A 16097-nucleotide genomic window follows, 5' to 3' on the forward strand; every position below is an offset into this window, starting at 1 on the left:
GTCTCGAACCCGCAGGCTCAGGCAATTCACTCACCTCAGCCTCCCAAAGGCACGGGATTACAGGCTGAGCCACCGAACCCAGCTAGCTTTTTCTATTTTTAAAGTGATGAGTTTAAGGTGTGTTACTAAATGGAATGGAATTACTGAATTGAAGAAAATAAAAATGTTTTAAATTCTTGACATTTCTGTCAAACTGCATTCTGCAAAGATTTTCCGTGTACTAAGCACAAGTTTCTTCTTTTAAAAAGCTTTCCTAAATTTGATTATTACGGAGGTGACATCTTTTCTTGTTTTTAACCAACTATGTTTCTTTTTAAAAACGTTCTTGGCCAGGTTCGGTGGCTCAGCCTGTAATCCCAGCACTTTGGGAGGCCAAGGTGAGAGGATTGCCTGAGCCTGGGGGTTCAAGACCAGCCCGGGCAACTTGATGAGACCTCATCTCTACAATAAACCACAAAAACTAGCCAGGCGTGGTGGCGTGCATCTGTAGTTCCAGCTACATGGAAGGCTGAGGTGGAAGGCTTACCTAAGCCCAGCAGGTTGAGGCTGTGGTGGCCATGAGCGTGCCACTGCACTCCAGCCGGTGTAGTTCCAGCTACTTGGAAGACTGAGGCGGAAGGATCACCGGAGCCCAGCAGGCGAGGCTGCGGTGACCGGGAGCGGCCACTGCACTCCAGTCTGAGCAACAGAGTGAGACTCCAAATAAAAAAAAAAAACCAAGTACAGGCCAGAGTGAGACTCAACTCAAAAAACAAAACAAACAAACAAAAAATTTCTTTACCCAAAATGTATTGGGATCTCGGGATTAAGAAGCAATCTTTTAAATCAAGTGTTCTTTTTCTTTCATTTTGTAGCCAAAGAAACACTACCTGATTTGATTTCCATAATTCCTGACACAGTCCCAAGTACTGACCTTCTCACTGAAACCACAGCCTCTGCCTGTTACACATTGAACAATATAATCCAAAATAGTTACCAAAATGCACGGGACCTTCTAAACACTGGAGGCCTGCAGAAAATTATGGCCATCAGTTCAGGCGATGGGTAAGTACTTTAGCAGTTGCTCGTCAGCTGTCTCCCAGTGGCCACCACCACTCCTATCTGAATAATCTAGTTGTGAGTGTGCAGTCATGAGTTCCATAGGCAACATGGCCACAGACAAGACTGTAGAACTGGGCCAGGTCCTCCAGCCAGTCCTTAGCGAGTAGGCAATGGAAGAGCTGAGTCAACCAAGCCACGTAGTTGTCCTTTGTCTTCTAAAACTTCAAGAGTCAAACTCCAGAGCTACTCTTGGTAGACATTCCAACATTTTATTAACCTGATAAGTTAATTTCCCAGAGCTTCAGCTGTGATTTAAGAAGAGCAGAATGAGGCCAGGCTTGGTGACTTAGCCTGTAATCTCAGCACTTTGGGAGGCCGAGGCAAGTGGATTGCCTGAGCCCGTGGGTTCGAGACCCACCCGGGCAACTTGGAGAGACCTCGTCTCTACAATAAAAAATAAAAAATTAGCACATACCTGTTGTTCTGGCTACTTGGAAGGCTGAGGCGGAAGGATCACCAAAGCCCAGGCGGAAAGATCACCAAAGTTGAGGCTGTGATGGCCGTGAGCGTGCCACTGCGCTCCAGCCTGGGCAACGGAGTGAGACTCCAACTAAAAAAAAAAAAAAATTGACCAGGCATGGTAGTGTGCACCTGTAGCCCCAGCTACTCTGGAGGCTGAGATGGAAGGATGGCTTGAACCCAGGACCTTGAAGCTGCAGTGAACTGTGGTGATGCCACTGCACTCCAGTCTGGGAAATAGAGCAAAACCCCCCTGTCTAAAGATAAACATAAAAAACAAAAAAAGTGGAAAAAAGAATGAAAACCTTGTATAACCAAATTATTTATTATTAATGTAGAGTGATGGGATTGGAAGGGGTCATGAAGATTATCTTTTCTCTTTATACAATTCTGAATTGTTTAGCTTGTTACAAATATAAGACACTTTTATAAATAACCAGAAAAGAAAAGAAATGCTGCTCCATTATACCTAGTTCCAAGTTTCTTTGCAAAGCAAATGGACTTCACTTGTAGTGCAGAAATATGTTCATGGCTGCACAGGGATAAGGATAGGGGTCCATGGTGTCCTGGAATGTCATTGCCTTCACCACAGCCCTACCCACTTGAGACTCCTTGTGCCCTGCGGCCTCTGTCTGCAACACACACAAGGAAGGAAGATTACATTCACAGCCAAGGGATTAAAATGAGCCTTGAGTACTGGCTTGACTCTCAGTTCCCCAAGAATATTCACCTGTCCCAGAGCCTGGCAGATAGTTGCTCAGTTTTTGTGGAAAGAATGAATTACTGCTCCAAAACAGAAATGACTTTTTCCAGCAGTCATCCAAACTTCTAAGCAAATCATGTATGATAGGCTGATTTTCATTATTTGCGTATTTTGACATAGCAACTGGTGTACATGGGAATGTGCCATCACTTTTGGAAACTTCTCTTAGCCTAGCAGGATGGGGATGTGCTGCTCTGTGGCATGTTTGTTGCCCCAAGTATCCATTTGTGAGTGAGTGTCCTCATGCCCTATCTAAAAACAAGAGTCAAGTAGCTTCTATCAGTTGTGCCTGCTACTCTTTTCCTCCTAGAGTGTTGTGTATCTGACCTACAGTTTGTGACCTAGCCTGGGAACTATCACTTACAACATTATATCTTTGAATAAATGAATACCAAGTGCCAAACAACCAACTTACACACAAACTTTACAAATAAACACCCTTGAAATTTAAGAACTTTTCACAGTTTTGAATATTAGAAACCCATAGCGCTCATGGATTTTTTTGCACTTGGGTTATTACCAAGTGACTCTGAAAAATCCGTGAGGTACTGAGAAATCTGTGCAGTGCCGATTTGACTCGCCCTCCCTGTAAGGCTGGTATGGAAGGAGAGGCCATTAGTGAATGAAGGGGCCACCGTGCTCCTCTCTGGACAGCTATGGACTCTCTGTTTTGGGTTTTATGTTTATAAACCCCTATGATATGGGAGAAAAAACTCTGTTTAAGAAAGGTATTGGCAGTAGCGAGATACTGTCAGGAGAAGGAAGGGGCACATAACATCAATAAGGGTACCTGATCCCAAACCAGGCAAAGTGAGACTGATGAGAGGCCCAAACTTTGCCTATACAGTGACCACTTATGTATCTAATCCTGAATTGTACCCCACATCTTCAAAATAAAAATTTTTTTAAATGTTTGTTTTTTAAAAAATAATCAGCCATGTGTCAGCCAGGTGGGGGGGAGTGAGAAAGATCTAAGAAGCCATTGCTCTTTAGCCAGAAATAGAAGAGTCAGGACAAATTTAAAAGCAGAACATCAAAAACTAAGTACAATGTCAAGTTCAGTGGCGACTTGGATTTATAACAGAAACAAGTTTTCTGTTTGCGCTATACTAAAGCATAAAGTGATTTTGAAACTATTTCAGCAAGGGCTACCACAGAATTTCTTCCATTGACTTGAAAAATTACAAGAGTTATTCACAGAGTTATATTTATTTTTCAGTCATACTTTTCTGCATTTTCTATAAATATATATCAACATACAAATAGAAGTTGACTCTAAAAATAAGTTCAAGGATTTGTATGTTCCTTATAAATACCAGGGATTTGGTCTATAAACTGTTTATTTAGTGGTGCTAGTGGTTTTAAAAGGTTAAAACAAAAAAAACAGTGTGGCCCCTGCCTTCCAAAGCTCACCACTTTATAGTATCATCATTCTGAGTGGCCTGACTTCAAGGAACAGTAGTTAGAGAGGATTTCCAGAAGACTCTTTCATCCTCCCTGATCTTGGAATGTCATTTTCTTTTCAGCCACGCCTCCAACAAAGCAAGTAAGGCTGCTTCTGTCCTCCTGTATTCTCTGTGGGCTCACACAGAACTCCATAATGCCTACAAGAAGGTAAGAATGCAAACAAGGAGGGCGTTGTAGTTAACAAAGTCAGATAATAAGGGCCTGCTTGACTTGACCCAGGTAAGAAATCACTTTAAAAACTGCGTTTTCTTGTGTGAAAATTGTGTTACCTTTCACGTTTCTGTTTGCTTATTCCGAAGGCTCAGTTTAAGAAGACAGACTTTGTCAACAGCCGGACTGCCAAAGCCTACCACTCCCTTAAAGACTGAGGAAAATGAAAAAGTACTCTCAGACGCATCGGCCTCACCATTCTCAGCTACAAAAAAGCCCCAAAGGAAAACACCTATTTTTCTACTACCCAGCCCCGGAAACCTCAAAGAACATGCCTTGTTTCTATCCTTTTCTATTTCCATAGTCTCCAGAATCCAGAAAACAAATGATTGGAACAGAATGTTATTAATCTTCCAGAAGACTTTTGCAAGCTTGCCACCAGTAAACACTGACAACAGCCTCTGTTTAACCCTCTACAAATAGTGGTCTTTGTGATCAGGGCTTATGGTGCATGGCCTTCTGGAACCAAAATGTGAGTTCTTGTGGAATGGACACAAACAGGATCAATAAGGAAGGAAGTTTTTGTATCACTAGGATTTTAAAAGTTTGTCTTACAGTTCTATTCCTTTTCTGGTTTCCATGTTTTGCCCCTCATGCATATTGCTTGACCATTGGGCCACAAGTGTATTTTTCTTCAGCATTGAAACGAAATGGAAATGATCAATATTTGCAGTTATCCAGAAGAAAGCATAATGGCAAAATGATTTGTTTACTTTGCAAAATGGTTTGTTTGTTTTCTTTGTGCTTGTTTTTATCCCATTGGGTTTTTTATTTTCCCTCAGATTTAAAATAAGTTTAAGAAATTTAAAGCCGGGCACAGTGGCTCACACCTGTAATCCCAGCACTTTGGGAGGTTGAGGAGAGAGAATTGCTTGAGCCCAGGAGTTCAAGACCAGCCTGGGCAACTTGATGAGACCTCGTCGTTACAATAAATGAAAGATTAGCCAGGTGTTGTGGCACACACCTGTGGTTCTAACTACTTGGAAGGTTGAGGTGGAAGGATTGCCTAAGCCCAGCAGGTCAAGGCTGCAGTGGCCATGAGCATGCCATTGCACTCCAGCCTGGGCAACAGAGTGAGACTCTGATTTTTAAAAATTAAATAAATTTAAGAAATTTAGATTACAGAACATGTATGACTGTTAGAAAAAGAAATTGAAAGTGATTAGAGTAAATCTTTTCCACAAGGCAAGGCAACTATTGTTATAAAATTCAATTTTTTCCCTAAACATTGAGTAAGTGGGATTTTTGCTCAAGGAAATTCGTTACCTATAACAACACCATTAAATGCAAATCTCTTCTAAAAGTAGCATTTATTTCCTGGGCCTTTTTGGCCACTGCTTTAGGCTATTGGAAACTAGTCTTTGGCTATAGAAGGAACCAAGGCTTTCTCTCAGACTGCCAGGCAAGCCCAGGGTACTGAAGACACAGCGCATTCTAATGAGTGACATCATCAGCCAACCCAACTCTGCCCAACATTTAAGAAATAACACAGAGCCAGTAAATCCCCTGTGATCTGCCTCAAGCCATTATTTTAAGTCAAGGAAGCTCTAGAGCAGAAAAGTGAAGAAGTCATGTTGATGAAGACGTAAGAACACATTACGGCCGTCCAGAAATGGTATGAGACATACTGATGTTTAAAAGATAACATCATCATCTAGTGAAGTGAATTCATGTTAAATATTATTTTAACTTGACTGTGATTAAAACCATTCATATAGAATTAGACTCCTCAACTACAGTTCCTTTGCTTTAAAAAAAACCTGACGATGTTTGTCATAAGAAAGTAAAATAACGAAAAAATTCCTCAGCTCCTTTTGTCCAGAAGTATAATAGAAAATAAATGTTGGCTGGGTTTGGTAGCTCTGCCTGTGATCCCAGCACTTTGGGAGACCGAGGCAAGTGGATTGCCTGAACCTGCAGCTTCGAGACCAGTCCTAGCAACTTGGTGAGACCACATCTCCGCAATAAATCCAAAATTAGCCGGGCGGGGTAGCACATAACTGTAGTTCCAACTACTTGGAAGGCTGAGGCAGAAGGATCGCCAGAGCTCAGCAAAACAATGCTGGGATGGCTGTGAGCATGCCACTGCACTCTAGTCTGGGCGACAGAGTAAGACTCCAACTCAAAAAAAAAAGAAAAGAAATTTTGAATGTATACTTAAGTCTTTATTATATTTGGAAGTTAAATTTCTTTTCAATTTTAAAAGCTCGATGAAGACAACATAGGTTACTAATCTAGGTCAAAATGAAATAATTTAGATACCAATTTTTAAAACACTGAAGAGAGAATTTATATCCCTCTTTTTCCAGAGTTCTGATGATAAGCATTTGGAGTATATTTATTCTTCCAGATTATAGATGTATGTCAAGAACTTGTGTTTCTTAAGGCCCTAATACAGGCTTCGATAATATTAAACACAAAATGAGGCAAAAGTCGCATTGTTTGCAGTGGTGTCTTTGTATATCTGATTTATTTACGTATCTTGAAATATATGGTATGATTGACATGATACTCGTAAACTTAAACTTTAATCACTAAGCATTTAATACTTTGTATTACTTATATTTCCTCCCTAATTAGAGTCCTAAATTCTTTACCAAGAAGCATTTTCTGTAAGAATAGTGGGACTACCTCATCAATAAGGGTGCCTGCACAAGGAACATATGTATACCTAACCCTGAATTGTACCCCACAATTTCAAAATAAAAATTAAAAGAGAAAAAAAAAAAGAAGGGTGGGACTGGCTAGTGACTAAAGCATATAAAAATGGAGAGACACACAGACTTGTCAGCTATGGTTAGATTTTAGTGGATCTGTGACTGTGTAAAGACAGACTGTTTGATTCCCGTGTCTGCTTTGTCCACTCTGTTTGCAAACACCTCACTACTTTATTATTTGTGAAACACCTCTCAGGGAGGTCTTGGTGAGAGTGAACAGTTTTGATCACAGATCTAAACACAAAGGTCTTCTTTTTCTATGTGTCCCAGACTGACTGTGTCTTCAAAGGAACTGATGGGCTAAGCCAGGCCTTTTCATTTATTTGTGCTAAGGGTTCCAAAGGGCTGCTCTCATGTCAAGAATGCTTAACAGTCTTCTGGAACATGGAACATTGCTTCCCTAGATGTCCCTGGAAACATTTGTTTTGACCTGATGGCAGTAACCAAGGGGTTATCTGATAACATCGAGAGGGGATTAACATGTCAAGTGGGAGAATAAGCAGCAGGAATAGATAAACCACTTTAAAACCAATTCAATCATTCTCTGAAGAAGCAATTTCTTAGAAGAAAATGGGAGACGGGATATATGTATATACATATTTACATGTACTATAGTTATAAATGAGATTTCCTCTAAATAAAATGTCTGATGAACTTGGTGCCTTGGAATAAAGAGGGCTTCAACATGAGTATACTTTGGACAAAATTGCAGAAGCCTCAAATCAAAGAATCTCAGGATTAAAAGGGAGTTTAAAAGGCATCTGGTCAAATCCTCCTTAAAGTATCATCTTGCATGGAAAAGGGTTGAGTTCTCATTAATGTGACAGAGAAAAAAATATGTAATCATTCGTTCAACTAATGCCCAGCAAGCCCCTATAGCTGGCTCTTTTTAAGACGCAGTAACTGTTACATTAAACTGCAGAGGTCTTCAAACTTTTAAAACGGGGCCAGTTCACTGTCCCTCAGACCGTTGGAGGGGCGGACTATAGTTTAAAAAAAACTATGAACAAATTCCTATGCACACTGCACATATCTTATTTTGAAGTGAAAAACAAAATGGGAATAAATGTCCTTGGCGGGCTGCATGTGGCCCGCGGGTCGTAGTTTGAGGACCCCTGCATTAAAGTATGTGTTGTGAGAGGGAAACTGATAAAAAGGAAAACAAACAAAATTCTGCTTTAATAAACTTTTAACCGACTTCTTTTGAGTTGGGCTGTCACTCTCACCCAGTCTGGAATGCGCCCAGGCTAGAATGCAGTGGCATGATCATGGCTTACTGAGACTCAACCTTCTGGGCTCAAGTAATCCTCCCACCTCAGCCTGTCAAGCAGCTGGGACCACAGGCACAGGCCACCACACCTGTTTTTTGATTTTTTTGTAGAGACAGGGTCTCACTTTGTTGTCCAGGCTGGTCTCAAACATCTGACCTCAAGTAATCCTCCCACCTCAGCCTCCCAAAGTGCTGAAATTACAGGCATGAACCACCATGCCCAGCCCTATAAACTCTTAACCTTTTAAGGACTGTAAACAACACATCTTTGTGATGTCATGTTCAGGAAACAGATCAAAGGTGCTGCATGTTGGCATAAGAGCTATTTAAAATGTGAACAGAAGGGAAAGCACCCTGAAAGCCAGTTTGGGAGACTCAGTGAAAGAATCCAGCAGTCTTAAGACTAGAGAAGGTGCTGTGCTACCTGTCTTTACATATTTCAAAGCCCACTTTATAGAAGATGACGGGCTTGTTCTGACTTGGTACAGAGGACAGAATCAAGGCCAATAGGAGGTTCTCGTGAGACTAGCTTTAACTGGGAAATAGTGGACTGACATATTGAGTACTCACAACCTCCTCTTAAATCTGGTCAAATCCTCCTTAAAGTATCATCTTGCATGGAAAAGGGTTGAGTTCTCATTAATGTGAGAACCTTTTCTTTGCATCTTATACATGGAAAAAAAAAAAACAAAGCAGAGAGGTTAAGTCACACAGCTAGTAAGTACAGAAAAGCTACATGAATCCAAGTGGTCTGGGTCCTCTGCGGGGGTCCCCTGCATACCAAAAATTACTCATGTCTCCATGCTGGTGAACTGGGGAGAGAGGGGAAGTTGGCTTTCTTTGAAGAGTAAATAGTGCAGTATGACATCATGGTTAAGAGGCCTGATTCTAGAACCAGCCAGCCTGAGCTCAAATTGTGGCATCTCCATGTATTAGCTGAGGTGTCTTACTCTCACAGAATCTTGGCTTTCCTCATCTATAAGATGTGAGCAACAGGAGTTTTTACCACATTGGGTTTTTTTGAGGGTTAACTGTTTTAAGAAATACAAAGTCTTAAAAACAACAAAAAAAGCTGCCTGAACTGTATGTACTCAATAAATGCTAACTGAAATTATTTGGAGTTACCTGGTTGGGGAGGGCAGTCTTTGCTTTTCTTTTTTATTTTTTTTGAGTTGGAGTCTCACTCTGTCGCCCAGACTAGAGTGCAGTGGCCGCTCCCGGCCACTGCAGCCTCAACCTGCTGGGCTCCGGCGATCCTTCTGCCTCATCCTTCTGAGTAGTTGAAATTACAGGCACGTGCTAACATGCCCGGCTGATTTTTTGATTTATTGTAGAGATGAGGTCTCGCCAAGTTGCCCAGGCGGTCTCGAACCCGCGGGCTTAGGCAATCCACTCACCTCAGCCTCCCAAGGCGCGGGATTACAGGCTGAGCCACCGAGCCCGGCTGCTTTTCTTTTTAAATTCATCTCTTGTGACTTTCTCTTTGCAGATATGGCTGGTTCAGTTAAAAGTCTACCTCCCCCTCCCTCCATTTCACACACACACGCATGTGCACACACACAATCCATCCCTTAGAAGGTCAGGTAGCCATGAGGAAAACAAATATAGCCCAGGCAAAAGATGCTGGATGTCCATTCCTCAGAATATAGCTCTTTTGTGGCTAGTTAAGTATGATGTAAAAAGAAATAGATCATTCTTAAATATGTTTGAGAAAAGCAGAGTTCTACAAAGATCAAAAGGTTTTTGACTGCACGATTTCTCAGAGTCCCCAACATGCCAGTGTGCCTTGTGAAATCTCCAAGGAGGGACAGGGTATGCTGCATGTCTCAAACCTTTTCTTTAAATCGGATGGCTCTTGAGGCTACACGTCTGTTGCAAACACTTTGAGCAACGGCATTCTAAGCTGTAGGCTGGAGCACAAGAGGTGTTGCTCTGGTTCACAGTCCAGTGCATCAGGCTGAGGCTTTGGCTGCTAATAAACCCTTTTGGGGGCTAGTCCTGAACAATCTTAGTAAAATCTGAAAATCAGTGATTTCAGTAGATTGAGGGCCACTTAGTGGACATTTTTTTAAATGCTTACCTGCACTGCTGCTAATCTACAAACAGATAACTCAGGCAGTAGTTATTAGCCCAGAGAAGCCGTTTGAGGCAGTGACAGGCATTCTTACATCCAGCTGATCGGACAGATGAATCTCACATCAAGAAGAATTAAATCCATCAGGCTCGGTGGCTCAGCCTGTAATCCCAGCACTTTGGGAGGCCGAGGAGAGTGGATTGCCCGAGCCCCCAGGTTCAAGACCAGCCTGGGCAGCTTGGTAAGACCTCGTCTCCACAATAAATCAAAAATTAACTGGGCGTGGTAGTACATGCCTGCAGTTCTGGCTACTTGGAAGGCTGAGGCAGAAGGATCGCCGGAGCCCAGCAGGTTGATGCTGGGGTGGCCGTGAGCATGCCACTGCACTCCAGCCTGGGTGATGGAGTGAGACTCCAACTCAAAAAAATAACTCAGAAGCCTGAATTTCACCTGTAAGTTGCTGACCCACAATAAATCTGGCAAAGAAATTTTTAAAAGTCTCAATTGTTGCAGATTTTCTTCCCCATAATAGGATGTTTTTCCAACAAAAACTAATCCTTTGGGTGTTTTTTGGTCTGGAGTTTTTTTAAGAAAAAATCCGCTGAGCTCAATGGCTTACACTTATAATTCCATCACTTTGGGAGGCCAACGCAAGAGAATCGTTTGAGCCCAAGTGTTTGAAACCAGCCTGAGAAAAATAGCAAGACTTCATCTCGACAAAAAAAGTTTTTGAATTGGCCAAGTATGGTGGCACGCACCTGTAGTCCCAGCTACTCGAGGAGGCAGGGGTTGAGAAGCTGGGGATCACTTGAGCCCAAAAGATAGAGGCTGCAGTGAGCTATGATCGTACCACTGCAGTGTCAAAGCAAGCCTGAGTGACAAAGCAAGACCCTGTCTCAAAAAACAAAAGAGGGTTCTTTGTTTTTTTGAGTTGGAGTCTCACTCCGTCGCCCAGGCTGGAGTGCAGTGGCACGCTCACAGCCACTACAACCTTGACCTGCTGGGTTCAGGCCATCCTTCCAAGTAACTGGAACTTCAGACGTACGATACCAAACCCGGCTTTTTTTTTTTTTTAATTGTAGAGACGAGGTCTCACCAAGTTGCCTAGACTGGTCTCGAACCTGCGGGCTCAGGCAATCCACTAGCCTGGGCCTCCCAAAGTGCCAGGATTACAGGCTGAGTCACTAAGCCCGGCCTTTTTTTTTTTTTTTGAGTTGGAGTCTCACTCTGTGGCCCAGACTGGAGTGCAGTGGCACACTCACGGCCACCCCAGCATCAACTTGCTGGGCTCCGGGAACTCTTCTACCTCAGCCTTCCAAGTAGCCAGAATGACAGGCATGCACTACCACACCCGGCTAATTTTTTAATTTATTGTTGAGACAAGGTCTCACCATGTTGCCCAGGCTGGCCTCAAACCCCTGAGCTCAGGTAGTACTCTTGCCTCTGCCTCCCAAAGTGCTGGGATTTTTTTTTTTTTTCTTTGGGGGGGGGGTCCATTTTTGTATACATCTCCTAACATACATATATGGAACACCTACTCCTGGAGCTGAGAACTGGTAAGGTGTAATTTTATGAATAAGTGCTAACAGATCTTAGTAACATTTACTTCACTATGATGGACACTTTGACAGTTTACAGTATCCTTTGCTTCACCTGAAATACAAGTCAGCAACCTTATGGTGACGGCTAAGGAGCTCCAGCCCTTACGGATCATCTGGAATAGAGCTCTCATAAAATAAGAAATGGCTGGAGTGAGAAGCAGAGGATTATTGATACCCTCCTTTTTTAGACAAAAGGCGTTGAATCAGAATTAATGGCAAGAAAACAACCTAGACAACCTATAATAAGAGTAAGGGAAATCCAGAAAGTATAACACCTTGGTCCTAGATCAGAATACCACCTACAAGATTAAATGGCTAGCAAGAATACACAGAGAATTGAATTCGGTGAGTTAATTTTGGACTTTAGATCCCTTTATCCTGATGTTAATGCTCTTTGCAAAGCAGTCTCCAGGCATGTTCTGAACTAAACAAATAAAGACAATTCCAAGAGGGAACTGGAAGGCACAGACCTGACCTAATGGTGTCAAATTTTCCTTGAAAAGCATACCTATAAGAGAAAAAATTATGTACAATTATGTGATTAGTCGATAGCCATTATCACCTATAAGTCTAGTCATTTTTTCTATAAACCTTTTACTCAATCTTAAGTTAATATTCTAATATCTAATATGTTTAACAGAGTAATTACCTCCAAGTAGTTAACATCTTAATCCATGAAATTTAGTCAAGCATGTTAAACTACTATTACAAAATTTCAGTGTGTCTCAAGGCCTTCATATACCTAACAGGGTAGACCCAGACACTTAAAAAAACAAATTGTCCTAATAGTTAATTGGTGTTTATGAACTTGAGGATGCTGAGCATAGAGATATATCTGATTCCTTTAAACATTCAAATACTATTTATAAACCAAGTAAATCAAATACCTTTTTCATAAAAATCACAAGATGAATATTAAACATTTCAAATTAAAATCCCAAGTACAAAATGTCAGAGTCTCTTTATGGATTAAATGTGTTGAATAACAAATATAGGAAGATTATAATTATGATTCAAACTGTAATACTAAGTATTAGTAATAGAAGTATTAAAATAATTATTTTGACTTCTGTCCTAATTTCCATGTTTCTGAGACTTTGCAGGATTACATTTTTAACTTACAACTAAGGAAAGCAGATTTATAATCTCAGAGTAGCTGAGTCTATTTGGTATGAAATCAAGGACCAAAAAGCTATTTCAGATCTGTTTACAGTTAGAGATTCCAGACCTGGACAAGAGATCTGGGTGTTCCATTTGAGTCTACCTAAAACACAGATAACCTCTCTCTGACCTGACAGATTATCCTTCTTAGAGTGAAAGAACTTTTGAAGCTCATGCTTTTTCATGCTACCTAGTCCCCTTACCCAACCTCTTACAACATTTGATTATTTTGTTTAGATGAGTGAATACTTTACTAATACATATACACGCACTCACACATCCCAACTGAGGTTGCAACTAATCTCTTTCCCATCTTATGAGAGTTAATTGAATTATTGAAGTGCGCACACACTGTAATTAATATTTTTTACACTTTATTACCTATCTCATCAGCCATTATTTTTTTAAAAACATCATATGGACATTGCCGACTTTTGGCCCTGATTCAAAAAAACTTAAAAGAAAAAATTGAAATGCACAAAACAATATTTGTTTTTTAAAAAGGAAAACTTCCTATTTTCCTCTGGGAAAAAATTATTGCCCCCAAAGCTTAATAGATTTGAATACATGGGAAACGAAAGGCACTTCCGGGTCTGGAATTTATATCCTGCTTCAAAGAAATATTCCTGGATCAAGAATATTTAGCAGTTTCAGATGTTTTCAAATCATTTCTTAACAAGTCCCTACTGGGGCTTTCGCTTTCAAGAGTTTTAGTTAAATTTTGGCAAGCAGATAATTAGAGCCATTGATTTGTTCCGTCTTTAGCTACTGGAAATTATACTGAAAACCAAGACTTCTTCCAGGAAAATGGTTAGAAAAAGGTCATTTCCAGCAATGCTATACTTGGCAGTTCATTTTTGTTTGAAAAACTATTCACAATGGTAGTATAATATAAAAACCCAAGCAATTAGCTGAATTCTTCATTCTTAGAGTTGCTGAAGTTCAACATGTCTTGCCTTACTGATCATGATTTGTTATTTTGAAAAGGTGTGTTTGGGGCTCAGACCCCACCTTTGATAATCACAGCAATAAAACCCACAAATGATGGTCAGGGTTATTCATGTGGACACATCTGTTTCTATATCCCACAGTTACTTACTGATTCTTGCTTATCCTCTTGACCTCATTGTTTTGTTTTAAGAAAGCATTCCTTTACATAGTCTTTCAACCATAGAGTCACAGTTTATCAAACAATTATAATGTGTTTGAGTTTTTTAGCTTTACTGTGATCTGACAAAAAAACAACCACTCTTTGTGGGTAAATGGAATCTAACTGGTATAAGAAAGAGATTTTTAGCCAGGTTCGGTGGCTCAGCCTGTAATCCCGCGCCTTTGGGAGGCTGAGGTGGATTGCCTGAGCCCGCGGGTTCAAGACCCGCCTGGGCAGCAAGACCTTATCTCTACAATAAATCAAAAAAATCAGCCGGGCGTGGTAGCGCATACCTGTAATTCCGGCTACTTGGAAGGCTGAGGTGGAAGGATCGCTGGATCCCAGCAGGTCGAGGCTGTGGTGGCCGGGAGCGGCCACTGCACTCCAGTCTGGGCGACAGAGTGAGACTCCAACTCAAAAAAAAAAGAAAAAGATTTTTGTCTCCCCTCCTAAAAAAGTTCCTGCTCGGATAGGATATTTGTATTAGGTTTGTCATAGTGCTGAAGCTCAACAATAAAAGATTCAGTTTTTAATCAAATCGAAATTTTTTTTTTTTTAGTAGGAGTCTCCCTCTATTACCCAGGCTGGAGTGCAGTGGCATGCTCACGGCCACCACATTCTCGACCTACTGGGCTCAGGCGATCCTTCTGCCTCAGCCTTCCAAGTAGTCAGAACCACAGGTATGAGCCTCCACTCCCAGCTAATTTTTTTATTTATTGTAGAGATGAGGTCTCACCAAGTTCGCCAGGTTGGTCTCGAACCCATGGGCTCAGGCAATCCTCTCGCCTCAGCCTCCCAAAGTGCTGGGATTACAGGCGTGAGCCACAGCACCCGGCCAAATTGAAATATCTTTTAAAATACAAACTCTCTTAAACAAGTTACACCAAAAAGTTCAATCAACATCAGAAGACCAAATAAAACAAATCAATAACATTAATGTATTAAATTATCATACAACAGAATAATAGTAATAAAAAATGAGCAGCAGCTATAATCAATGCATCCGTGAAAATAAACCTACATTATGTTAAACAGAAAAACAATATAAAGTGAATGTGAATCTGTTTATTTAAAGCCCAAAAACAAAACTAAAAATATCCATGGAAGGTACTTACTTGGCTTAAAAAAGTTATAAAGAGTAGCCAGTAAGAGATTAACACCAAACTTAGATCAGCAGTTACCCCAGGGAGTAGGGTACATTTGGGGAGATTCATTTGAGGGTTTCTAAGATATTGAAAATGGTCTATTTCAGGGTACCTGCATAATTAATGTTTGTATCCCTAACACTAAATTGTACCCCACATCTTTATAATTTTTTTTTTTTTTTTTGAGTTGGAGTCTCACTCTGTCACCCAGACTGGAGTGCAATGGCCGCTCCCGGTCACCGCAGCCTCGACCTGCTGGGCTCCAGCGGTCCTTCCGCCTCAGCCTTCCAAGTAGCTGGAACTACAGGAGTGCGCTACCACGCCCGGCTAGTTTTTGATTTATAGTGGAGATGAGGTCTCGCCAAGTTGCCCAGGCAGGTCTCGAACCCAGGCTCAGGCAATCCACTCACCTCAGCCTCCCAAAGTGCTGGGATTACAGGCTGAGCCACCGAGCCCGGCCTATAATTTTTTTAAAGTGCTCTATTTCTTGGGTACCTGCATAATGAACATTTGTATACCTAACCCTGCATTGTACCCCACATCTTTAAAATTTAAAAAAAAACACTGGAATTACTTCATTAATATCAGACAAAGTATTTAAAGCAAGAGTATCATCAGTGACTAAGAAGGACTTTGCAAAATAATAAATAAATTCGCCAAGAAAATGTAACAGTTATAAATGTGTATGGATGTAATAACAAAGCTTCTAAATAGAGAATGCATAGCCTAAAATTAGATAATGATAGTATTTCCCAAAGGTTAGTCTTTTCATTGAAGATACTAGGACAAGTGATATCCGTATGACCCAAAACAGAGAAAACCGTCACACTCTTTTCTCACACCACAAACTCAAAACAGACAATAAACCAAAATTATAAGCGCTAAAAAAAAATCTAGAGCCGGGCTCGGTGGCTCAGCCTGTAATCCCGTGCTTTGGGAGGCTGAGGTGAGTGAATTGCCTGAGCCCGCAGGTTCGAGA

General features: G+C 41.1%; 1 protein-coding gene across 1 annotated transcript in view; it reads left to right on the forward strand.

The window, feature by feature from the left end:
• PKP2 (plakophilin 2) overlaps positions 1-4766 on the forward strand; it is a 71325-nt gene extending 66559 nt beyond the window's left edge. The window contains exons 11-13 of the mRNA XM_008073737.2: positions 855-1044; positions 3850-3937; positions 4090-4766. Of these exons, the coding sequence (XP_008071928.2) occupies positions 855-1044; positions 3850-3937; positions 4090-4158 (347 nt within the window). The 3' untranslated portion in view covers positions 4159-4766. The remainder of the gene's footprint in view (positions 1-854; positions 1045-3849; positions 3938-4089) is intronic.
• The last annotated feature ends 11331 nt before the right edge of the window (positions 4767-16097 follow it).

Source organism: Carlito syrichta, unplaced genomic scaffold, assembly GCF_000164805.1.
Source record: "Carlito syrichta isolate Samal-C Ts95f unplaced genomic scaffold, Tarsius_syrichta-2.0.1 Scaffold316039, whole genome shotgun sequence".
Lineage (NCBI taxonomy): Eukaryota > Metazoa > Chordata > Mammalia > Primates > Tarsiidae > Carlito > Carlito syrichta.